This window comes from Solanum lycopersicum, chromosome 11 (genome assembly GCF_036512215.1).
Source record: "Solanum lycopersicum chromosome 11, SLM_r2.1".
NCBI classification, from domain to species: Eukaryota; Viridiplantae; Streptophyta; class Magnoliopsida; order Solanales; family Solanaceae; genus Solanum; species Solanum lycopersicum.
This window is the reverse complement of record NC_090810.1, coordinates 61494407-61521652: the sequence shown is the minus strand read 5'-3', so window position 1 is coordinate 61521652 and position 27246 is coordinate 61494407. Positions and strand designations below refer to the sequence as shown.

Here is a 27246-nt window from a genome sequence, read left to right as displayed (position 1 = left end):
TAGGAGAAAGTACTTCCTACCCTCTCGAAAAGGAACTTCCAACAAAATATACTTTTCATGATTTTCAACGGAAATATTTGTTGGAAATTTCATAATTTTAAGTAGTACTACCAAATAATGTTATTTATAGGACTTAAGTATAAGACTTCTAGTTAAGAATGAACAGATTTCATTCATTCATCTCGTCACACCCTTAGGTGGTATAGTTATTGTTGTAATTGGTCCACACTAATAAGTCTTCAATGGACCCGTGAAATATACAACTCTAAGACTTTCAAACAGAAGCTCCAAATAATAATGGACATTCTTTTTAATCATTACACAAATAAGCCAAATGTACATAACATAACCAACCTAATATCATTAATCCTAAAACAAATTCTTGATTAAACGTCACTAATAAAACTAGGAAACAATAACTACCACGCAATCAAAGAGTTCCTTAACATTAAAAAACTTGAGGAACTCTTGTCTCTTTTTTTAAAAAACTTTTTTTCCTTCCATTAATTTAATTACAAATGATTATGGAACATAGGCATCAAGAAATCCAATCCAATTCTCATCATCCTCTTCTCCTAATTCCTCTAATCTTGATTGATTCCAATATTCATTTTGAGGAGTCCTCTCAATTTCATCATTTCTTGCAAATCTCCCTCTTATTCGAGGTCTACTATCTGCCAAAGTTTTCCTGCACTCGTACTGATATTTCACCAACAAAAGAAAATGAATTAGATATACAAGTTATATATTGATAAACAACACTAATTTTATGTAACGAAATAATAAAAAAGTTCTGCAACGACGAATTTTATAGCTAATTTCGAAGTTTGGAGTAGTGTGAAAGAGAAATTTTTATGTCATCTGGAAGTCCTTATTATTGTGGTCCCTAAAGCGCATTACGTTTTTAAATTAAAGAACATATCACACGTCTTATAATGCACATGGTACGTGCTACATAATGCATGTGTATATACTATATACTATCCATAATAATATAATCACTCATAATCATGAGCAAGTATTTTATACATTGACTATATAATTTTTAGATTTTTTTTTACCATTACCTATACAATTTAACATGTGATATATAGTAGCAGTAGCCAAGTCAAAAATATCTATACATCCTTTTCATATGTTTTTTTTTTTAAAAAAATTTATCTCTAATTACTTCATAAGTATCTACGGTATAAAAATATTTTATACGTATCGTCAGTACATCGAGCTTAAACTCTTTTATTTACCTTAATCTTCTTGTTAAAATTTCTTTGATTTCTCTTGGTTCTGTATCTTTCTATACGTTCTTTCTTCTCTTGTGGACTATATTTGCAAGCTTTATTCATTCCTTCAATTATGCTATTACTCTCACTTGATAAAGGGCTTTCTGAACGATAATTATTATATTGCATCATGTGCATTACCTGTAAATATAAATACAAGAAGTTGGTGAGTTAACCAAATAATCAAGTAATTATATATAATCACCATATGTTTAAAAGCGGATTAACTTAATTATCCATATGGACAATATTATCATGAGTGTTTGCGATATCAATGTATTTTAGCAAGTAATGAAAATTGAAAACTATTTTCTAAGTAATCACATAAAAGATAACTATAAATAGGCATTTGATACGATATGAGTATAACTAACCTATAAGATACTAAATAAGTATATTGCTAATAAGATAACGTACCAATAATGTAAATTTATTTTTATACTATCGATCAGGTCATTCGATTATAATTAAGTCTTCTTAGAATAGAAATTTTGTATGTTACCGTGAAAATAAAACAGATTCCTTGCTACATACTACAGAAAAAGATGACGTGATAGTGTAAATTTAACGTAGTTCACCTGTAAATCCCCAGTACTTAAAACTTTCCTGACGGAGCTTGGCGTTTCGGAGTCATGAAATCCAGTGGGGGAAGAAACAATTGGACAAAATCCTTCCATATTCTTGACAAGAAGTGAGTGACTACTTATGCTTCTTTGCATCAAACTTGTTGGATCATTAGTATTATAACTTGTAGCTGGAGAACCATAACTACTACAACTACTACTACTATTGTTGTTACAATTAAATTCAGACTTCAATGTAGATATCGAGTCAAATTCAATAGTAATGTTATTTACTAAAGGAATTGATAAAGGTGGAGGTGGTAAATTGGAGACTAGTGGCAATGTTTGTGAAGTAATAGTAGTAATTGGAAAATGGTTATACAAATAATTACTACTAGAAGAAGTGTTCTCCTCAATATTATTGTATCCATACATAGTGAAAGACTTTTTTTGAAAAAAATATTTTGAAGAAAAGAAGAAAGTTGAGATTGTTGTTATGAGAGGGAATTGGTATGTGAATACCTTCTTAAAGGAAATGGACATTTTGGAATGTGACGTGGAAGCTGATGTCATTCTTCTTTTTTCAAGAGAGGCGTTACTTAATACGTTAATCTGACATGTATATGATTTATTCTGATTCGATTAATTCAAATTGATCGCTCTCCCAAAGTCACTGTTATAGTAGTAAGATTAAGAAGTAAAGAGAGAAATATACTTCTTGAATAGTACTTGAGATATGAAAGTGAGAGTGTATGTATTTGGTACGAAGAAAAATGTTTTCTCAAAAAAATTTAAACAAATCTCTGACTTTCTTTTTTCCTATGTGTTTGATATATAAGAAAAAAATATTTTTAAAAATTTTGATCAACAAAACACGAGAAAAAGAACCAACCCTATATAACTCGTGTCTAGCCAATGATAAGGGGGTCCAAAATGGGTAGAACGCAACTCGCAACTAGCAAATTGTTGTACTCATGATGTAAGAAATTTTTACATTATTAAAATCTATTTAAATTGATTTTTTTTAAAAAAAATAAGTTGTTTACACTATAGCATAACTACAACAACAATATACATGTAATTTTACTATATTATTTTATTTGTTAAGTCAAATTTAGTTAGTTAGTATAAATAATTACCATTAAAACTTATTCGTACCTGGCATATAATCTTAATACACTTATTATAACTTTGTTATGTCATGTGACAGATTAGAACTGGCAAAAAATATATTTAATATAATTTAGTCAGGTAAAAAAATATTTTAAAGCTAATAACAATTTAAAGATAAAATTTATAATACGTCAAATTTAAAAATATTTTAATATTTTTTTAATTTTTATTTTATAAACTTTAAATTTTAACTCCGTGAAAAAGTGCTGTACACTGGTGGTCCTATAAATCTCTTTGAAAGTAGCTCAACATATATATAAATCTGCTCCCAAGAGACATCAATTCATAACCCAACTTGCGTCTAGAAAATAGAAGCAAAAGACCCCACCACTTAACTCCTTATAATAAGCTTATTATAAAAGGGATTATTTTTTTGTAAAAGGATAAATCAAATCATATCTTTTAATCTTTAGCCATGTGAGGGGCAATATATGATCTTAATCATTTTGTTATGTATTAGGTTAGGGATTATTACATATAGGGTAGCTATTAATCATCATTAGAGCGACATAATATGGTTCAAACTTCTAATTAGATGTGTCATTAATTAAAGAACTTTCCACATGGAACCCTTCTTCCAAAATTTGCTAAATTAACTAGTGACATGGTTACATGTCACACTCATCATCATTTTTGCCTTTTACTCAAATGCACTTACATATAACTAATATAATATAATATTTGAGTTATTAGTTCCAGGGGCAAAAATTCAAATTAAAGAAATAATACGTGTAATGTCGTAAAATAAGAGTGAAGTCTGTGATGGAGAGAAATGTAAAATGAGATCTTTAAAATTATTCCTTATATTTTGTGTTTGTGTAGTTAAACTTTCAATTGGGGGTGGGGTGGGGGGTGTCATTTCAAGATTTATAAATGAATTTATGCAAGCATACAAGGGAATCTATCATTGACTCAAATAAAATCATGGATATGATGATGCCCCCATTGACATTCTTGAATTCTTTCAAGACTAATTGCATAATATATTCATAGAGGCAATATCACCATGAGAATGAGACCGGGGACCTCTAAAGCATCTTTTATTTGTTGCTCGCTTTGTGTATCGAAGCAGAAATATACGAAAAATTTAAAATTTATTCATTTTGAATTATAATTTATACACGCTTTACTTGATTTTTTTTATGTCAAATACAAAGTTAAAACTAAAGTTATTAAATTTGAATCGATATTGTAGCTCCGTCCTTGACCGGGAAGGGGCCAAGGGGGTAATATAAACATTACATATATTTACATGTAGGTCTTCACTTGCCATGAATTGTATCTTTCTGTCTACAAAATACATGATGATTTTCTAGACTTTTAATTATTTATCTCTGCATGTTGAAATGTACAAAAAGTAAAGAAAATAGTTCTACTTTTTGACGTTTCGTTGGTTGGTTGGTCAATAACCAAGTGTATAAGTTTCAATTCCAATCAGAAACTTGAACAATTTAGTATGATCAACTCTGTTGCAATTGGAACTTCCATTCTCTAAATTTATTATTGCGTACCCGTATCAAACGCATTATATGTGTTGGCAATAAATAAATTTCGCAATTCAAAATAATCGGAATTCAAAAATATTATAATAAATATAATATATGTGTTTTATTTCAAAGTATAATGTGTATACTACGATCTCTAGAAATGTCATTGAGACTTGAAAAGGTATTCTCTGGTTTTTCTTTTAAATAGTTGGTTGGTTGATTCAAGGACTTGATGCTTGTTCGTGAATTTGTTTAACTTGTACACTTGGATTGAGTGAATTATAGTGTGATATTGAATATGAATTTTAGCCTAGATATGATTAATTGTGTTGGTAAGTTATTGTCTCGCAAGTCGCCCCTCCTTCGGTGCATTACTCTTTTTTCTCATCAATCTACGGAGTATTAACAATCGTTTCTGGTTGTTGCACTATCATAAATATTTATGAACGGTAATTATGTCACGAATAAGTAATGTCGATCTTGAATGTCTTGAAATTTGATCTACACTCCTTAATCTTGATCGCTTGAAATTTATTTAAAAATACTCGAGTGCTTGGATATAACTTTGTCAATAATCGCTAAGCTACACATGTAAAGCACATATCCTAAACTAGTTAATAGAAAAATATAACCTTTGATTCATCAAGGTTAACCTGGTTGAATGAAGTAAACTCCAAAAAAAAATGCTATTGGGCTATTGAGCTTGGTCTATATGGGTGGATCATCTAAAAGCCAATTAACTGGATTAGCATAGTAGAATTGAACTCTTAATTAAACTTTATTAATTAGACTTAAATAAATAATTTGAATTGTATCATCCTTAATGAACTAATTAATTAATTAATTAGGATATAATCCAATTTCTTAATCAAATTGATTTTATACTATTCATCAGTAGTCAACCAAGTGGACATTAGTTTCTTTCTTTTTTCGATGCCTTGGCCATTTTTGTTTGGGATCTTCTATTTGATATTTGCAATGAAATACCATATACGATTTTATTAAATATCTCAAATATATATATATATATATATATATATATATATATATACTGACTTTCAATTTGTCAATAAAAGCCATCATTTTTTTCAAAATCTTTTCTCCAAAGAAAGAAAAGTCGAAAGTCAACTATAGAAAAGTAAAACCTACACCCCAAAAATTATTTAAACCTTTTTTTTACAATTTAATTTTTCATATCCAACATGACATTTTTTTGAACACATATATATGGGAAAATTGTATATAATAGCAAACTAATAATCTAAAACAAATGGAGTAGCTAGGGTTTGATTTAATTGTGCTCCATAGCAAACGCTTGCAAAAAATTGCCAGGCGCCTCTCTCCCAAATATCTCGCTCGCCACTCTCCTCCAATCTCTCGCTCGCTTTCTCACTTTTTATACAAACACAAGTGTATAAAAATTGTTTCTAATGTATAAAACAGAGAAAATTGTATAAATACATATATTTTTGTTCCCCTCTCTCCCCTCTTCCAAATCTCGCTCGCCACCCTCGCCTTTCTCACTTATACAAACAGAAGCGAAATGTATATATTGCGTTTCTGTTTGTATAAAGCGTGAGAAAATTGTATATACACATGCAAGTTAATATATTTTCGTCCTATACACTTATAATTATACAATAAAAATACTCCCCTGCTCAGTTTCTCTTGACTTTCTCTCTTTCTCGTTTTATACAATTTTCAAATTGTATCTAATTTCTCTCTTTCTCGTTTTATACAATTCGATCCAATTGTATATTACATGTCAAGTCTCTTTTGTCTTTCTCTCTTTCTCATTTTATACAAATTCAAATTGTATATAATCGTTCTATACACTTATAATAATACAATTCGTTTTATATACTTCGTTTTTTATACAGTTCTCTGCCCAAGTGTTTTTCTCTTTCTTGTTTTATACACTTAATTTTATACACTTTGCTTCAACTGTATATGTATAGCGAATTATACAGTTTCTATGTTTGTTGACACCCAATTTTGACCATCTCGGATAGAAATTAATTCATGAGCTTCTTAAATTTTCCAAGCAATTTAAAATAATTAGTTTTATAAATTTTTAAGAAAAAAAAAATATAAAGTTTATGTTATTTTAAATAGTTTTGTCATTTCTTATAACTTTTGAATAATATATATATTTTACATAATTATGTATATAATTAGTATATTTTATGATTATTCAAAAAACCATCTCAAAAATATTTTAATTTTAGTAAGTATTCTATTTAGCTAATATAGTTTAAATTATGGTTATATTTTGAACCACTATTTTATAATTTAAATAATTATATTACTAAATTAAAGAAGCTCGTTGATTAATTAATACAAATTCGTTTTATTTAAGGTTTAGCCGAATTTATTATCTTAACTCAATTTGGCTATTTATTAAATTTAACCCATTCTTTAAATCCACCAAAAGATCTTAGTTTTGGGCCATTTACACACTCCCTTTAATTTCCAGGCCCATTTTTTTTGTTCTTCTTCTCCCAGCCCACTAGATTAATTCCTAATCCAGCCCACACCAATTACTCCCCTCCATCCCAACACACTTCAACGGCCCACCAAACTAAAATGGCAACCTAAAACAATTCTCAGCCCAACACTCCCTAACCCGATCCAATAACCCGACCCAACCCATTCCTCCCCCTTTTGTCTTATTTCCCCAAAATGAGACCCCACTCCCACGCGCCCCTCCCCTTCCCTCTTCCTGGTTCTTCGTCCCAAAACCCCACCAGAAAACGCAGCAAAGCAGAAACCCAGGAAAAATGCAGAAAAAACAGTACCCAGAAAACGGAAATCCCCCTTTTACGCCCCGCGTCTCTCCCCCACGCTCTCTCCCCCTCTCTCCTCCTCTCTCACGCGGCCGTGCAACAGCTTTAGAGCCGTTTCCTTTTTCAATTCGTACGTTCACGCCGGCCTAGCAACAAGAAAGGCTGCAAACTTTGTCCATGAGTACAAGGATCGTACTAGTGGCAGCTTCAACCTTATCTTCATGGGTTTGAATTTCAAAATGGAGGGTGAAGTCTCGAATTTGCCCCAAACCTTTCCTGAAATTCCCCGCCCTCTTCCGAAACCCTTTTCCCCTTCTATTTAAACCCCTCTTCTCCTTCAGAAGGGGGGTTGGCGATTTTTGGTTGGAATTTTTGGAGTTGAAAATCGTTAGAGTTTTTGAGTATTGGAGATATTTTTTTTTTATCAAATTTCAGAGAGAGAATTGAGAAATCGTTGGCTTGAGTTCTTGTTCTTTTATTGTCATCTAAACTAAAAGTTACAGAGGTTTCGGAATTTTGGGTCGAGAATCTTGAGGTTAAAATTCTTTTCGTCTCACGGTTGGTTTCTGAAGAACAGAGGGAACTGTTAAATCGAGATAAACATTCTTCTCGCCTCAGTGTCAGTCGCGATATCGCCTTCCTGTTCCGGCGACATCAGCCCATAAGAGCGCCTATCCGAAACGTCTAGCCGTTCGCGTGTGGTCGCCGCTGCTGCTGCTCGTTCCCGTCCCAGTTCGTCGCCAGGAACAGGTAATGTTTCACCTCTCCAAACACTCTTCATCTATGTCGTCTTCGGCGCGATGATTCTTTGTTGTGGCTGGCGTTCGCTTGAGTTATTAGTCTTAAGTGTTGGTATGTGTTGCTGTTAATCAAATGTGGATGTCTTTAGTTTATTTTGGATCAAGCATGTTGAGTATTTGAACGTTGGGTATATGGCCTGTGTTGCCGTGAATAGAAAATGTCATACATGTTGGTTGTTCGATTTCGAGGCGCATTGTACGTTACGACTTAGTGTCAGTACGCATGTTGGTTTCGTGTTGCTTCCCGTTTTTGAGTGTGACATGGTTTAGCCGTAATATCGCATTTCCTCCTCTCTCTAAGATTGTTAAAGTCGCTGCCTTTGGTTCACATGCTGCCCCTTTACTGTTTGGTGTTGTTCGTGTTCAAGTGTTTGTCATGTTTTTTTTTTTTTGAGTTGTTTATTCAAGAATATGGTCGGGGTTGGGAGGCGCAGGTAAATGTGTATCTTGAAGTTGTTTCTAGCCTTAGAAATCGTTAATCTTCTCGCTTATGTCCTTGTGTTGGATTTAACTTTGCATAATAGCCTTTAATGTATAGATAATAGTAGCATGATTCATCAAATGTGACATTTTGCCTGTGTTAAAATCAATGAGGTGGCCGTCAATACATTCTGCTTTTCTCTTTGTGCCTGAAGTAAAGTTTACAACCTCATTTTAAAATCACATGGGGGATAGTTTGGTATGGTGCATCTTTCTTGGATAAAAGTGTGTTTTTTTTAGTTTGTTTTTCTCCTCGCATATGTGTCGGTTGGATTATATATTAATTCTTTTCACTTACTTTGTGGCATGTAAATCCGCTTGAGTTCCGTCATGAACTCACGCCCCTTTGCATTGGCGGAGAGTCGTAAAGACTCACAGCTCCCTTTTGAGTCAACCCATCCAAACGCCTTGAAGATTGAAGAACTTGAAAAAATGCACTAGAAGACTTTTCCTTTATTCTATTTTGTAATGGGCATAAGCCCTTGTCGTTTTTACGTCCTTGTATTTTATCTTGTATTGTTTAGATTAGGACAGGTGAACGGGTCAAAATCCAAAACAGGTGGGTCCAATTTCGGTCAAGGCGAACAGAACCCGAAGTTGGACCCAAATCTCTCTCTCTCTCTCCCTTCCTTCCCCGTTATTTGTTTCATATGCTTTCCTGTGGATTACCGTTAGTTTTAGAGTTTGAAAACTCCAAACCCCCGTCAAACGCCTTTTGCTTTATCAGACTCGAAACTAAAATTGAAACTTTAAAGATGTTCGAATTTGAAAGTCGCTTAGAATTAAAGTTTAAAAAGTTCAGCTTTAACGAAATCTTAAAGCAACAAAGGTAGCAAAACTTGTAAATTTGTCCAAGTAAAATTCTGATAAAGGTTCATCTTTAAAATCGCAAAAAAAAAAAAAAAAAAAAAAAAAATAATAGTCAAATAAGTTAATCGCCGGAAAACCGTATTTAACGGAGTGTCTTAGGTGCCTTCAACACCTTCCTAAGACATTAATAGGAATCCCGAACCCTTAAAAGTTTTCAAACAATTTTCTGTTTAATTATTTGAAAACAAGTTTTCTTAATTTTCTCAAAATTAAGTGGCGACTCCCAAAAGTCGAAAATAAAACAAACTTTTTTCGAAAACCACTTTTTCGATAAAACAGAAATGGCGACTCCGCTGGGGACTATTTGGAGGATTCTAACCTTAAGACTAACTTGTTTGACTAATTGTGATAATTGTTCACTTGATTAAATACTTTAGTTTTCGAATAATTGCATTTCATGGCATAACTTCCGCCAAACGGCAAATAGACTGCATTAGGAAACGGAAGTTACGCGGCTTACCGCGACTTCTCTCAGAAATACCTCAAGAAATCATTTGGGAGTATCGAATAAATAGTTGGAATGCGGTCATCCGACGTTATTCGATAGCTCCACCCCGATGTTTGTCCGACTCGGGTAACCGTCTATTTGAAAACAATTCTAGAAAAGCCTAAGTTAGAGCGAAACCAAAACCAAAATTAGGCATTAGCCTAGGATGACTTAATACCCAAGGCGTATTAAGTCCATTTTAGTAGAAAACCACCAAAATCGCGTCTAAGGTCTTCGACCTCACGACGCATCATGTTATTTGACATTCGAAAGTGTATGTGTGAAAACCAACTTGGGGGTAGGGGAAAGTCTAACGGGTTTCTGTTTTGCAGGTATGGACCGCTTCCCCAAATTCAACATGGTCATCTCAGCGCCACCCCAACTAACAATGTGGCACAACGACTTAGACGGAGATCATAGGCGGACTCTCAACAAGTATGTAGGGGCCTTGACCGAGCTAATCAACATGAATGGTTGGCCAGAGTTGATAGAGGTACTCACGGGGTATTGGGACAGCCAAAGAATGGTCTTCCGTTTTGGAACGGCCGAAATCACCCCTACATTAGAAGAGATAAGGGATTGCATAGACACCGTGGGAACGGGCCTAGAAAGAAGAGCCCGAAAACAAGAGGACGTGTTTATCCCCAACAAACCTTCCGTTGAGGACATCTCGGATTGGTTAGGACTAAGAAAAGATTTCACTTATTGGTGTCAAGATTCCCACATAATGTTCAGAGATCTGTACGTTAGATTTGGACACGCGAGTTTCTATGCCGCGTATAATCGGGAATTTAGAATTTCCTACAGGGAGTGGAACGAGCTCCGCCCATTGGCGTTTGCCATAGCCTTGTTGGGAACAATGGTCTTCCCGCACGGCCCGAGCCTGAGTATCAACACCAGAGTCATAACACTCGTCCAGACGCTATTCAAAGGGTACGAGAATCAAGGAACGACAAAGTACTACTCCGTAGCCCCGGTCATATTGTCAGACATATATCGCGCTTTGGGTAAGTGCAAAGAGGGACATCGATACTTCCAGGGCTGTAATCTGCTCCTCCAATGGTGGATTCTCAGCCACTTGGCGAAGCGTGCCGGAATTCAAGAACTGCACACTCTCGACAACAAGAACACCCTCAAGGACTTGAACGACTTGTTATTCTGGGCAAACATGAACAATCGGAAGACGAGAGGGAGATGGGCCCAAATTTTCTCCGAGTTGAGAGAAGAGGACCTCCAATGGATGCTCGACCGCTTCATATCCAAAGAAGTTGTCGTAGAAAGTCGAAGATGTGTCGTGCTTCCTTTACCCGGTATCCGAGGGATCCGCCCTTACGCGCCGTTTCGAGTCTTGCGACAGTTCGGAAGAAAGCAGACTGTGCCTAGAGAAGCGTATTATGGTGCTTATGTATATGACATCGGGGACGACAGGGTGGACGACGCTACAGAGATGCTCAGAGAATGGAAGAATGCCAAGCGCATGGGCAAAGACAGTATCGCCCCTGACCGATTCAACGCTGGATGTGACGAAGGCTACAAAGCATGGTTGAAGAGGGATATACAAAACATCTCCTTTCAAATTCCGCGTAGCTTTCGTAGTGTGACAGACAAAGAGGCCAAAGCAGAGGCCGAATTACGAGAATTAAAGGAAGAAGCTAATGAGGTCTACGCCAAATTCGTAGAGAATCAAGACGCACTCGAGAGGGCAACTCGAGAGATCGAGAGACTGAAGCAAGGGTATGAAGAGTTCGACAACTGGATCCAGCAGAAAATTGAGAGGATGCGATACGAGAGCCTGGAAGACAAAGGGCGTCTGGGCGAAGGCTTTCTGCTGATGCTGAGGTACATGTTCCAACAGCACAAAAACCAGAAAAACGACGACGGAGCGGGATCGTCCGGAGCAGCATAGTGGATATCGCCCCTACGCGGGTTTTTCCTTGTTGTATTCGCATTGCTTTAGCCCCTGCGTGGGCCCAATATTATCGCACTTTCTAAATAGCCCCTGCGTGGGTTTGTTTATTTCCCTTTTAAAACGTTTCACTCATTGTTAAGTATTATTTTTGGGGGGAATCACTTGACTGGTTTAAATTCACACGTACATCATTCGAATGCGTTAGGCCTACCCTTGGCACAAAGGGTCCCCATGCATGATTAGGACGCGTTACCTATGTGCACTTAAATGCTTATGTGTTACGTTGCTTTGAATGAAGATATTGTAAACCCACTCCAAGCCCAAAACTCTAAAGAGTATACAGAAGCCACTATTAAAATGTCCGACCAAAATTCCCGAGTCTCTAGTTTCTCACGCAAAATCCATCTCCCACCACAAATCCTAAATACCGCTCTATCATCCCAGGGAAGTTGAATCACCGCTATGGACAAAGGCAAGAACGTCCAGACGGAGCTCACTGAGGAGGAACTACGAAGAAAGATCGAACGAATCACTCGAGAGATTCAGAGGGTTAAAGAAGAAGGACTCAAAGTAGACGTGACCACGGCGATCTACAAAGCTGCGGTCACAACCTTGGATGAAGATCTGGCGTCACAGATAAAGAGAAAGAAGGAGGTTGAGATGGAAACCGAAAGCCTAAGGAAAAGGTTGAACCTGCTTCGTTTGGAGATACACGAAGGAAAGGCGAGAGAAGCGAAAATAGATATCGAGACTGCCGTGTCGTTGGCCAGAAGTGCGGCACTCGACGAAGAATTGGCAACCCATAGCAACTTAAAAGGCGGAAAACATCCCGCCCGTGAACAGGGAACAGATAACAGTAGCCCCGGCTATGAAGTAATTGAGGAGGACGATGAAGAAGAAATCGTCTACAAGCCTCCATTTCCGACTGTCTGAAAGGAAAGGAATGACGCCACCACAAGACAAGAAATCGCCAAATGTTGTTTTCCAGAAATTTCAATGTTGTTTTCCAATTCCCTTGTAATCACAATGAAAGAATGAATGAAAAAATTTTCATCCTTGTATCCGAACTACGTTGGGCTTGAATTCTCCTCGTGAGATACGTAGGCAGCCTTTCCCGGCCCGGCCCCTATCACCAAAAATTTTCATTCTCCTCCGTGTTTCGGAGATACGAAGATAAGATCAACGGACGACGAAAAGCAGCTGCAAGAAAACCATAGCTCAACGTGATTCAGCTTTCCCGAGATGACGTCAAAACAAACAAATTCCTGTTTGTTCAAAATATATTTCCGTCCTCATTCGCGGGTCAAGATATCCTCAAACAAAGCGACTTGTGTGTTTAATCTGTTTGCTGTGCGATATTATGTATTTTGTACTCAAATATGCGCTAACAAATTTGCCTTTGAGTTGTTTTTACCTCTCAGGTACCTCTTACTGATCTGTGTCGATAAAGCTGGCAGATCACCACTACTTCACCAGATCAAAAGGTCGCGCAGATTCCTTCCCCAGATCAAACGCAAATACAGACATGGGCGACAACAATGAACAAATCAGCCTCACAGATGTCGTGGTGGCTCAGCCAACTGTGGCAGAGCAGAATGAGCTTATTGCGCAGTTGATGCAGCAAATAGCTGACATGAGGGTAGAGATGCAACGGAGGCAAGACACCCCTCCGCCCGGATTCGGCCCCAACTTTCTCGACGCAAGACCCCCTACATACTTCCCCTCGTCCAGCTCGGATCCTACTCAGCAACGTCCATCGACACCCGTGCACAACCCGTCCGGGATAGATATGACCACCCAAAATCCCCAATACGCCTCCGTCTCCTATCAAACCCCCTCACCAGTTCCAAACAATCCTCCACAAATGCCACCACATCCCCAAAATACTCAAACAGCCCCACTACCCCAAAATCAAACCCAAAATCCCACCGCCTTCAATTCCCAAACACCACACCCCCACTTAAACCAAAATACCAATCCCCAAAATTATCCACAAAACTATCAAACCGCACAGAATGTCCCAAGCCCTTCCATAGCCGCACCCCTCCCCAAAAGAACTACTTTCCAAGTCCCTGTCCCGACCGAGCATGAGGTGCATGGCTCCGAGTTGGACCATTATGAGGAGCAAGAAAGAGAGTGGAGGTCGAGGGAAGAAGCAAAGGTAGACATAAAGAAGGAGATCCGGAAGGCAATGAGGGAATTGCAATGTACTCCAGACGTCGCCGGGTTAAGCTACGCAGAACTATGCATCCACCCAGACTTGAACCTGCCTGAAGGGTTCAAGATCCCGAAGTTTGATACCTTCGGTGGGGCGGGCAACCCCATGGCACACCTCAGAGCGTACTGTGACCAACTCGTGGGAGTTGGCAAAGATGAAGCCTTGCTAATGAGGTTATTCAGCCGGAGCCTGTGCGGTGAAGCCCTGGAGTGGTTCACGTCACATGAGACTCGACAGTGGTCCAGTTGGAGTGCACTGGCTAAGGATTTCATTGACAGATTCGCATATAACGTCGAGATAGTTCCTGATCGGTACTTCTTGGAGAAGATGAAGCAGAAGCCCACAGAAAGCTATCGAGAGTTCGCGTACAGGTGGAGGAAAGAGGCGGCAAGGGTGAGGCCTCCGATGACAGAAAAAGAGATTGTGGAGGTGTTCGTGCGGGTGCAGGAGCCCGAGTATTATGACAGAGTCATCTTATTAATCGGCGCCAAGTTCGCCGAGATAGTCAAGGTGGGTGATACTATTGAAGATGGCCTGAAGTCGGGGAAGATAGCCCGAGTGTCTGCATCACCTGGGTCTTCCGGACTGGTAAGGAAGAAAAGAGAAGAGGTTAACGCTATCTCACACGGGGGAAGAAAGGCCCCCAGAAACTTACCACGTCCCCAAGGCCGCCGTTACCCTCCATCACAGCCTCATCAAGCCTACCGTCCAAACTCAAATCATTCCAGCCACTACAATGCCGGCCCCACTTATCCAGAAGCCCATATTGTGTCGTATCAGAATCCACCCCCGATTCCCCAAAATTTTCCAAACTACCCCCAAGCCTATCAAGTCCCTCCCCACTACCAGAATGTCGCTCCCAGCTGCGCTAATGTACAGCCAAGCTATCGAGCACCGTCTCCCGCATATCAAATACAAACCCCAGCATATCAAAGCCCCCATCCAAATTACCAAGCCCCAAGGCCAAACCACCAAACAAATCCCTACCCCAGAACCCAAGCTCCACGACCAAACGCCCGCAATTACCAACAAGTCCCTCCCCCACAGCAGGGCGGGTATGATCCCCCTCGCCCCAGGTCTGAGAAGAAGCCCTCCAGAAGCTTCACCGTGTTGGCTGAAAGCAGAACTAAATTGTTCGAAAGGTTATCCGCGGCTGGATACATCCACCCTGTGGGCCCCAAGCCCGTGGATGTCAATTCTAGATTCTACAGACCGGAGCAGAGATGTGCTTACCATTCCAACAGTGTTGGACATGATACAGAAGATTGTATCAATCTCAAGCACAAGATCCAGGACTTGATTGACCAGGAAGTGGTCTCTCTTCAGCCCGCGGCGCCAAACGTCAACACGAATCCGTTGCCAAATCATGGGGGTGGAAACATCAACATGATAGAAATTGACGATGATGAGCGTGAAGCCAAGAGAATTACTCCTGTTGTTCAGGAAGACTTGGAGAGGGCTGTCGCTTCTTTGAGCGTCAGGGAGAAAGGAGAGTTTGTCATTCTGACACCTGCAAAGGCTGTTGCCTTGGTGCCCGCAAAGACTCTCGCCAAGCCCCAGTTCGTTATAGAAACGGCCGTGGCTCAGGGCATGACTAGATCTGGAAGATGTTACACTCCTGATGAGCTTGCTCTCGGAGGACAAAAGAAAGATCATGCCAAGAGACCGATCAGCGAAGCAGAAGCTGAGGAGTTCTGGAGGAGAATGCAACCCAAAGACTACTCCATCGTCAAGCACTTGGAGAAAACTCCAGCCCAAATTTCGGTATGGGCCCTGCTGATGAGCTCCTGGTCCCACAGACAGGCTTTGATGAAAGCCCTGGATGACATATATGTGCCCTCGGGTACAAGCAGCGACAATGTAGCTGCTATGATTCACCAGGTCATTCGGGGACACCGTATCAGTTTCTGCGACGATGAACTGCCGGCCGAAGGGAGGGCCCACAACAAAGCTCTACACATCACCGTGATATGTCGCGGAAAGGTCATCAACCGTGTTCTGGTAGACGACGAATCTGGTTTGAACATATACCCCCTGTCCACATTGAAGCAGCTGAGGTTTGACCTCGGAAAGTTGGAGCAAAACCAGGTCAATGTGAGAGCATTTGACGATGTACAGAGAGACACGTTGGGAGCTGTGAACCTGACCATCCAAATGGGCCCCGCAGAGTTCGAGGCGAAGTTCCAGGTGTTGGACATCGACACCAGCTATAACCTTCTGTTGGGAAGGCCATTCATCCACGCGGCTGGGGCCATCCCCTCCACTCTCCACCAAATGATAAAACTGGTGTGGAAAAATGAAGAATTGGTGATTCATGGTGAAAAGGGTCAATCGGGAAGGCAAGTGCCGGTCTCGGACGAGACACCGCAAGGTTCGGACTTCTACACGGTGGAGTTGGTAAATGCCACTGATGAGGGCTTGGCCCCGCAGACTCCTATGCCGGCCGTGTACAAAATGATCGCCACGGTAATGCTGCAGAGCGGATTCGAACCAGGTTTCGGATTAGGAAGGAATGCGCAAGGGATCATCGAGCCAGTTCCGGTCCTTGCTACAGGATCAAGGTATGGTTTGGGGTACATCCCCACAGATGATGATATGAAGATGAAGAGGAAAAGGGATCAAGGGTTGACTAAGCCGATCCCGCATCTCTATCAATCCTTTCCAGTCCGGGAGCGTGCCGAGCCTGAAGACGATGGGGAAGGAATCTGTGACCTGTTCAAGGAGATCAACGCCGTCATCGAGGAGGAGGCTGAGCCAGCAGGCATTCGTGATGCTGAACCAGGGGAGATGCTGCAAAATTGGACGTCCACGCCGATCCTGATGCCCCGAACTCTGTGGTAGAATGGAGTTATTTTGTGCATGCCAAAATCGGTGGTCGTTCGGAAGAGGCCCGAGACCCACCATTTCTGCATTTCTTGATTTTGAATTTTGTTATGATTGTTTAAAGGGCGACACGGCCTTGTGCCATGACCCAAATTTGCATTTTTGATTCAATTTAAATGAAAGCCTCCTTATTTTGACTTTGTTTATTCGATTGCTTGTTATATTTTACTTTTCTAATTTTGTCTGTTTATGATTTCAGTAACGTAAGTTACAAACCTGCCAATGTCATGTCATGTCACGAGCTAAACGAGCAAAATGAGGCAAATGACGACGAGGCTGACGACTACGACGACGAAAGTGGGGAACCAGACTATGTGGTAGAAGAATTTCGGCAGTTCGAGAATCAACATAAGCCGAATCTGGAGGAAACAGAGACGGTGAATTTGGGAGATTCAGAATGTGTCAAAGAGGTTAAGATCAGCACTCACCTGAATGAAACTCAGAAGGTGAGCCTGGTGCATTTGCTTGCCGAATACAGCGATGTGTTTGTTTGGGAGGTCAGTGACATGCAGGGGCTGAGTACCGATGTCGTATCTCATAAGCTGCCTATCAACCCAGGGTTCGAGCCGGTGAAGCAAAAGACTCGGAAATTCAAGCCTGAATTGAGTCTGAAGATTAAGGAGGAAATCACCAAGCAGATAGAGTCTCGGTTGGTAGAAGTAACGCAATATCCCACCTGGTTGGCGAATGTCGTTCCGGTCGCCAAGAAAGATGGAAAAATCAGGATTTGTGTTGATTACAAAGATCTCAACAAGGCTAGTCCAAAGGATAATTTCCCGTTGCCAAATATCCATATTCTGATTGACAACTGTGCCAAACATGAGATGCAGTCATTTGTGGACTGCTACGCGGGTTATCACCAGATTCTGATGGATGAAGAAGACGCGGAGAAAACGGCCTTCATCACACCTTGGGGGGTATATCACTACAGGGTGATGCCATTTGGGCTCAAAAACGCCGGTGCCACTTACATGAGAGCCATGACGACTATCTTCCACGACATGATTCACAAGGAAATTGAAGTGTACGTGGACGACGTCATAATTAAATCCCGCGAGAGTTCGTATCATTTGGCACACCTGCGAAAATTCTTTGAACGTTTGCGTAGGTACAACTTGAAGCTCAATCCCGCCAAGTGTGCTTTTGGAGTCCCAGCTGGGAAGTTGTTGGGATTTATAGTCAGCAGAATAGGTATTGAGCTCGACCCTTCCAAGATCAAAGCGATTCAAGAGTTACCTCCGCCGAAAACGAGAAGAGAGGTGATGAGTTTCTTAGGGAGGTTGAACTATATCAGCCGGTTTATAGCACAATCGACGGTGGTGTGTGAGCCTATCTTCAGGTTGCTGAAGAAAGATGCCCCAACTAAGTGGACTGAGGAGTGCCAGACCGCTTTCGACGCTATCAAGAGCTACTTGTCTAATCCACCAGTATTGGTTCCTCCGCGAGAAGGGAGTCCTTTGTTGCTGTATTTGTCTGTTTCAGATAACGCCTTTGGATGTGTACTGGGTCAACACGACGAGACAGGGAAGAAGGAAAGGGCAATCTACTACATCAGCAAGAAATTTACTCCGTACGAGTCTCGTTACACTCTGCTGGAAAGAACATGTTGTGCTCTGACGTGGCTTGCCCAGAAGCTGAGGCACTATTTGTCATCGTATACTACATATCTTATCTCCAGAATGGATCCATTGAAGTATATTTTCCAGAAAGCGATGCCGACCGGGAAGTTAGCTAAATGGCAAATGCTGTTGAGTGAGTTTGACATCGTGTACGTGACTCAGAAGGCAATAAAAGCACAAGCTTTGGCTGATCATCTTGCGGAAAATCCCGTTGATGAAGAGTATGAACCTCTCAAGACATATTTTCACGATGAAGAAGTGTCATTTGTGGGTGAAGATATCTCTGAAGCTTATCCAGGTTGGAGATTATTCTTCGATGGAGCGGTGAATCACCAGGGTAAAGGTGTTGGAGCAGTCTTGGTATCAGAATCTGGTCAGCACTATCCTTTAGCGGCTAAACTACGATTCAACTGCACAAACAACATGGCTGAGTATGAAGCTTGCATTATCGGTTTGAAAATGGCCGTTGACATGAATGTCTACGAGTTACTGGTTATTGGAGATTCAGACCTCTTGATTCATCAGGTTCAGGGAGAATGGGCTGTGAAGAACCCGAAGATTGTACCTTACGTACAATATGTGCAAAATCTGTGTAAAAGGTTTCGCAAGATCGAGTTCAGACATACTCCCAGAATACAGAATGAATTAGCTGATGCTCTTGCCACCATCGCGTCAATGATCAAACATCCGGATACTGATTACATCGACCCGTTGGATATAGACTTGAAGGAACATCCAGTCTATTGTTCACATGTTGAATCAGAACCAGATGGTTTGCCTTGGTATTTCGATATAAAGAGGTACTTGGAGTCTGGGACATATCCAGAAGATGCCACATCTAATCAAAAGAAGTCGATACGTCGTATGGCTCTCAATTTCTTTTTGAATGGAGAAGTCCTTTACAGGAGGACTCCAGATTTGGGTCTTTTGAGATGCGTGGATGCTGCTGAAGCCGTGAGGCTTATTGAACAAATACATGCTGGAGTTTGTGGTACACATATGAACGGGCTTACCTTGGCAAGAAAAGTCCTTCGAGCCGGTTATTTCTGGATGACTATGGAGCATGACTGCTGCAAATTCGTGCAAAAATGCCACAAATGTCAAGTGCACGGCGATTTGATACGGGTGCCACCTCACGAACTTAATGCTATGAGTTCACCTTGGCCATTTGTAGCTTGGGGAATGGATTTCATCGGTCCTATAGAGCCAGCCGCTTCTAATGGACACAGATTCATTTTGGTTGCCATCGATTATTTCACCAAGTGGGTGGAAGCAGCCTCTTACAAATCGGTAACCAAGAAAGTGGTGGCCGACTTTGTCCGCAACAATCTGATATGCCGATTTGGAGTTCCAGAATCCATCATCACGGATAACGGTGCAAATCTCAACAGTCATCTGATGAAAGAGATATGTGAACAATTTAAGATTATTCACCGAAGGTCCACTGCTTATCGCCCTCAAATGAACGGAGCTGTAGAGGCCGCCAACAAGAACATCAAGAAGATTCTGAGGAAAATGATTGACAAGCAGCGGGGTTGGCATGAAATGTTGCCATATGCTCTACTGGGTTATCGAACGATGGTCAGAACATCAACTGGGGCTACTCCATACTTGCTAGTATACGGAACAGAAGCAGTCGTACCTGTTGAAGTCGAGATACCGTCACTGAGGATCATCCAAGAAGCTGAGCTAAGTAATGCTGAGTGGGTTAGCAAACGGATTGATCAACTAGCCTTGATTGATGAAAAGAGGATGGTTGCTGTTTGCCATGGCCAGTTGTATAGACAAAGAATGACTCGCGCTTTTCACAAAAGAGTAAGAGCCAGAAATTTTGAAGTTGGTCAGTTGGTTCTTAAGCGTATTTTTCCTCATCAAGACTAGTACAAAGGAAAGTTCGCACCAAACTGGCAAGGTCCTTACATGGTCCGCAAAGTACTATCTGGAGGTGCTTTAGTCTTGTCAGAGATGGATGGCGCTGTGTGGCCCAAACCTATCAACTCAGATGCTGTCAAGAGATATTACGCGTGAAGTTCCTTTTGCATTTCCCATCATTTACTTGTAATCTTCTGTTTGCTTGTATTTGTTCGAATTTGAATTCTTATCCCTCTTGTAACGAACTACGTCTGACCTGAATTCTCGAGAACGAGATACGTAGGCGGCCCATGTCGGCTTCGGTCACCCCATTTATCCCCTTTAATCATTTCTTTGCATTTGAACTACGTTCGACCTGAATTCTCAAGAATGAGATACGTAGGCGGCCTTTGTCGGCCTCGGTCGGTTTCTTTGTAAATTTTATTCTTGTTAACCTTTAAGGGGAATTACGTTTGACCTGATTCCTGCCGCAACGGGATACGTAGGCGCCACAAGGGCTCGGTCATATATCTCGTAAATTCTATTCCCCCCTTCTACAATAGAAACTGGGACAGAATTTTTTAGAGGGACTCAAAAAATTCTCCAGAAGGAACCTTCTCTTTAGCGGATCAAACTAAAGACATTTCGAATTTGCGACTGGAACAGAATTTTTGAGAAGATCTCAAAAATTCTGAGATCTGTGCGATTACAATGGAAAGAGGAGCAAGATACTAAACTGGGACAGAAATTTTGAGGATGGCCTCAAAATTTCGTCATGGGACTTCCCCACAAGTCCGGAATGCCTCTGAAATTCATTCGACAAGCGTCGGACTCAAAGAAGCTCGTTAAGCCTGACATGACATGACTTGGCATTGACTTTTTCGAGATACTATTTCTTAAAAAATTTCTTGCTTCTCTTAAAAATTTCCCTTTTATATTTCATCTGTTTTGGCATAAGATATTTTCTTATCTATCAAGAGTCGGGAAATCGGGAAATCAACCGAGGACGTCAAGACAAGGAGCAAGCAATCGAAGGGATCGACACAGATCAGTATGTTTAAAACTGACAATTTTTCTGTGGATGCAGGTTTATAGCTTCACTTCGAAATCGGCAGAATTCTTTCTACTGATGAATACGGAGAAGGAGAAAACTATCTCCAAAGCCGGTGATTTTATTGAAAGCAAGAAGCATTTCATATCTTTATGCCAAGATGCTTGTGAATGTGTTTGTTTATTTCAAGCCATTCCCCAATACATGAAATTTACAAAGTGCCTGGCCAGATTCAAAGGTGGATCAAAAAGGAATCTTAGCGAAGATTTCACGATTTCTATAGAAGACGCTATTTGCATCGCGTTATCAAAGCAAGATGATTATTGTCGATCAAGACAATGCATTACCTCAGAAGAGACAGCTATGCAATTATTATTTTTATCATTATCGATCAAGTCGATATATTATTTGGAGGTCGTCTTGCCGTTACTATTCACGGGGGCAATATAAATAATTATGCACGACGAGAAGATTTCATGCCTCGTCGAAATTTATACATCGCGAGAAGAATTTATGCCTCGCTGGAATTCATGCATCGCGGAATCATGCATCGCGCAAATCATGCATCGCGAGTCAATAATCATGCATGACGAGAAGATTTCATGCCTCGTCGAAATTTATACATCGCGAGAAGAATTTATGCCTCGCTGAAATTCATGCATCGCGGAATCATGCATCGCGGAAATCATGCATCGCGAGTCAATAATCATGCATGACGAGAAGATTTCATGCCTCGTCGAAATTTATACATCGCGAGAAGAATTTATGTCTCGCTGGAATTCATGCATCGCGGAATCATGCATCCCGGAAATCATGCATCGCGAGTCAATAATCATGCATGACGAGAAGATTTCATGCCTCGTCGAAATTTATACATCGCGAGAAGAATTTATGTCTCGCTGGAATTCATGCATCGCGGAATCATGCATCGCGGAAATCATGCATCGCGAGTCAATAATTATACATGACGAGAAGATTTCATGCCTCGTCAAAATTTATACATCGCGAGAAGAATTTATGCCTCGCTGAAAATCATGCATAGCGGAAATCATGCATCGCGAGTCATTAATTGTGCACGACGAGAAGATTTTATGCCTCGTCAAAATTTATGCATCGCGAGAAGACTTTATGCCTCGCTGACAATTATGTACGACGAGAAGATTTCATGTCTCGTCAAAATTTATACATCGCGAGAAGAATTTATGCCTCGCTGGAATTCATGCATAGCGAAAATCATGCATCGCGGAAATCATGCATCGCGAGTCATTAATTATGCACGACGAGAAGATTTCACGCCTCGTCAAAATTTATGCATCGCGAGAAGATTTCATGCCTAGTCAAAATTTATACATCGCGAGAAGATTTTATTCTTCGCTGAAAGTTATGCATCGCGAGAAGATTCATATCTCGCAGGAATTTACGTATCGCTGGAAGATATTCATGACCCGCAAGAAGACGTACTTGGATAAAGAAAGAGCAATACTTATCCATTGGCCTCGACTGCATTATGTTATTTATTATAAAAATAAACATCATGGAGAGCATCGAAGATGACAACAAAAGAAACATCAATATCGCATCAGCATTTATTTATTTATTTCGACATCAAGTATGGAATACATTGAAGATGATATTGCAAAACACAAGGCATAAGCTTTATTTGCTGGACGTCAGACCGATCGAGTCGACGTCGAATATTGAGGAGAACAAGGAAGTGTCGACATGGTAAAAAGACACTGTCTCCCATCCTAATTGCATTTTTAAGCTAATGAGTTTTATCTTAGTTTTGTCGAGAGCATCCGAAAGGATGAATTCTCCAAAAACCACAGGTGCGGACGACATCAAAAAGGATGCAGCACAACGTGGAACTTTTTCTTAGCAGCGGACTGGGACACAGTCCGAAGAGGAATGTCAAACTCTTAGGACGCAAGCAGAGGAGCGACTTCCACCACAATCGAACCACCCTCTCAAGGCGTGTCGGTCTTTCTTTAGTTCTGTCAGTTTCAGTCTCGCATCCGGAAGTTCCGACTTATCGGAAGCAAGTTTCCAATCTGAGTGACAATGCGCCAAGAGCTTTGGAAATTATGTCCGTGTAAGTTCTTACCTATGGATGTAAAGAGCTCCACATTCATAGCTAAGAGGTTACAAGCCTCTTTTTCATACTCGTTAATAAGTCACTTGTCCAAAACCGAAGGTTATCTAGCGTAATAGATTTCCTCTTCCACCGATTGAGTCGAACTACACACAGCCTGATTCCGAAGGTGTAGGGATATGTAGGCGGATTCAATGTTGAAAACTCGGCTGTATTCCAACATTCACTCTCGAATTCTGTTCTCGAGCATTTCGATACCTTCATAATTCGGTATCGAGGTGGCTTTTGATTCCTTCAAAATCGTGCGATAAATCAAGATTATCGAACTACAAGTGGCCTAAATTCTCATATAGCCTGAGATATGTAGGAAACCCGTTTCAAGGGTTCGGCCATAATTCCTCAACCCTTTGCGAAATCCTTCCCTTAAAGATGAATGAGGTTGGTCAAAATTGGCTTGGTCAATTTCATTTTCCTCGAATTGCTGGCATCAATCCAAGTAAAATGAGGGACAGCTGTTGACACCCAATTTTGACCATCTCGGATAGAAATTAATTCATGAGCTTCTTAAATTTTCCAAGCAATTTAAAATAATTAGTTTTATAAATTTTTAAGAAAAAAAAAAATATAAAGTTTGTGTTATTTTAAATAGTTTTTTCATTTCTTATAACTTTTGAATAATATATATATTTTACATAATTATGTATATAATTAGTATATTTTATGATTATTCAAAAAACCATCTCAAAAATATTTTAATTTTAGTAAGTATTCTATTTAGCTAATATAGTTTAAATTATGGTTATATTTTGAACCACTATTTTATAATTTAAATAATTATATTACTAAATTAAAGAAGCTCGTTGATTAATTAATACAAATTCGTTTTATTTAAGGTTTAGCCGAATTTATTATCTTAACTCAATTTGGCTATTTATTAAATTTAACCCATTCTTTAAATCCACCAAAAGATCTTAGTTTTGGGCCATTTACACACTCCCTTTAATTTCCAGGCCCATTTTTTTTGTTCTTCTTCTCCCAGCCCACTAGATTAATTCCTAATCCAGCCCACACCAATTACTCCCCTCCATCCCAACACACTTCAACGGCCCACCAAACTAAAATGGCAACCCAAAACAATTCTCAGCCCAACACTCCCTAACCCGATCCAATAACCCGACCCAACCCATTCCTCCCCCTTTTGTCTTATTTCCCCAAAATGAGACCCCACTCCCACGCGCCCCTCCCCTTCCCTCTTCCTGGTTCTTCGTCCCAAAACCCCACCAGAAAACGCAGCAAAGCAGAAACCCAGGAAAAATGCAGAAAAAACAGTACCCAGAAAACGGAAATCCCCCTTTTACGCCCCGCGTCTCTCCCCCACGCTCTCTCCCCCTCTCTCCTCCTCTCTCACGCGGCCGTGCAACAGCTTTAGAGCCGTTTCCTTTTTCAATTCGTACGTTCACGCCGGCCTAGCAACAAGAAAGGCTGCAAACTTTGTCCATGAGTACAAGGATCGTACTAGTGGCAGCTTCAACCTTATCTTCATGGGTTTGAATTTCAAAATGGAGGGTGAAGTCTCGAATTTGCCCCAAACCTTTCCTGAAATTCCCCGCCCTCTTCCGAAACCCTTTTCCCCTTCTATTTAAACCCCTCTTCTCCTTCAGAAGGGGGGTTGGCGATTTTTGGTTGGAATTTTTGGAGTTGAAAATCGTTAGAGTTTTTGAGTATTGGAGATATTTTTTTTTTTATCAAATTTCAGAGAGAGAATTGAGAAATCGTTGGCTTGAGTTCTTGTTCTTTTATTGTCATCTAAACTAAAAGTTACAGAGGTTTCGGAATTTTGGGTCGAGAATCTTGAGGTTAAAATTCTTTTCGTCTCACGGTTGGTTTCTGAAGAACAGAGGGAACTGTTAAATCGAGATAAACATTCTTCTCGCCTCAGTGTCAGTCGCGATATCGCCTTCCTGTTCCGGCGACATCAGCCCATAAGAGCGCCTATCCGAAACGTCTAGCCGTTCGCGTGTGGTCGCCGCTGCTGCTGCTCGTTCCCGTCCCAGTTCGTCGCCAGGAACAGGTAATGTTTCACCTCTCCAAACACTCTTCATCTATGTCGTCTTCGGCGCGATGATTCTTTGTTGTGGCTGGCGTTCGCTTGAGTTATTAGTCTTAAGTGTTGGTATGTGTTGCTGTTAATCAAATGTGGATGTCTTTAGTTTATTTTGGATCAAGCATGTTGAGTATTTGAACGTTGGGTATATGGCCTGTGTTGCCGTGAATAGAAAATGTCATACATGTTGGTTGTTCGATTTCGAGGCGCATTGTACGTTACGACTTAGTGTCAGTACGCATGTTGGTTTCGTGTTGCTTCCCGTTTTTGAGTGTGACATGGTTTAGCCGTAATATCGCATTTCCTCCTCTCTCTAAGATTGTTAAAGTCGCTGCCTTTGGTTCACATGCTGCCCCTTTACTGTTTGGTGTTGTTCGTGTTCAAGTGTTTGTCATGTTTTTTTATTTTTGAGTTGTTTATTCAAGAATATGGTCGGGGTTGGGAGGCGCAGGTAAATGTGTATCTTGAAGTTGTTTCTAGCCTTAGAAATCGTTAATCTTCTCGCTTATGTCCTTGTGTTGGATTTAACTTTGCATAATAGCCTTTAATGTATAGATAATAGTAGCATGATTCATCAAATGTGACATTTTGCCTGTGTTAAAATCAATGAGGTGGCCGTCAATACATTCTGCTTTTCTCTTTGTGCCTGAAGTAAAGTTTACAACCTCATTTTAAAATCACATGGGGGATAGTTTGGTATGGTGCATCTTTCTTGGATAAAAGTGTGTTTTTTTTAGTTTGTTTTTCTCCTCGCATATGTGTCGGTTGGATTATATATTAATTCTTTTCACTTACTTTGTGGCATGTAAATCCGCTTGAGTTCCGTCATGAACTCACGCCCCTTTGCATTGGCGGAGAGTCGTAAAGACTCACAGCTCCCTTTTGAGTCAACCCATCCAAACGCCTTGAAGATTGAAGAACTTGAAAAAATGCACTAGAAGACTTTTCCTTTATTCTATTTTGTAATGGGCATAAGCCCTTGTCGTTTTTACGTCCTTGTATTTTATCTTGTATTGTTTAGATTAGGACAGGTGAACGGGTCAAAATCCAAAACAGGTGGGTCCAATTTCGGTCAAGGCGAACAGAACCCGAAGTTGGACCCAAATCTCTCTCTCTCTCTCTCCCTTCCTTCCCCGTTATTTGTTTCATATGCTTTCCTGTGGATTACCGTTAGTTTTAGAGTTTGAAAACTCCAAACCCCCGTCAAACGCCTTTTGCTTTATCAGACTCGAAACTAAAATTGAAACTTTAAAGATGTTCGAATTTGAAAGTCGCTTAGAATTAAAGTTTAAAAAGTTCAGCTTTAACGAAATCTTAAAGCAACAAAGGTAGCAAAACTTGTAAATTTGTCCAAGTAAAATTCTGATAAAGGTTCATCTTCAAAATCGCAAAAAAAAAAAAAAAATAATAGTCAAATAAGTTAATCGCCGGAAAACCGTATTTAACGGAGTGTCTTAGGTGCCTTCAACACCTTCCTAAGACATTAATAGGAATCCCGAACCCTTAAAAGTTTTCAAACAATTTTCTGTTTAATTATTTGAAAACAAGTTTTCTTAATTTTCTCAAAATTAAGTGGCGACTCCCAAAAGTCGA

At 40.1% G+C, this 27246-nt stretch overlaps 2 protein-coding genes across 2 annotated transcripts; one reads left to right on the top strand and one right to left on the bottom strand.

The window, feature by feature from the left end:
• Positions 1–286: 286 nt before the first annotated feature.
• LOC101256648 (two-component response regulator-like APRR5) lies at positions 287–2337 on the bottom strand. Its single transcript, XM_004251243.4, has 3 exons — positions 1859–2337; positions 1245–1421; positions 287–699 (listed from the first exon to the last, which is right to left on the bottom strand). Exons 1-3 carry the CDS (start codon positions 2276–2278, stop codon positions 523–525), a joined length of 774 nt encoding a protein of 257 aa, XP_004251291.2. The 5' UTR covers positions 2279–2337; the 3' UTR covers positions 287–522.
• An 11023-nt stretch (positions 2338–13360) lies between these two features.
• Positions 13361–20583, top strand: LOC138339489 (uncharacterized). Its single transcript, XM_069291092.1, is given in 2 exon segments — positions 13361–16890; positions 17136–20583. Coding segments are annotated over 2 exon segments (6978 nt in total).
• The last annotated feature ends 6663 nt before the right edge of the window (positions 20584–27246 follow it).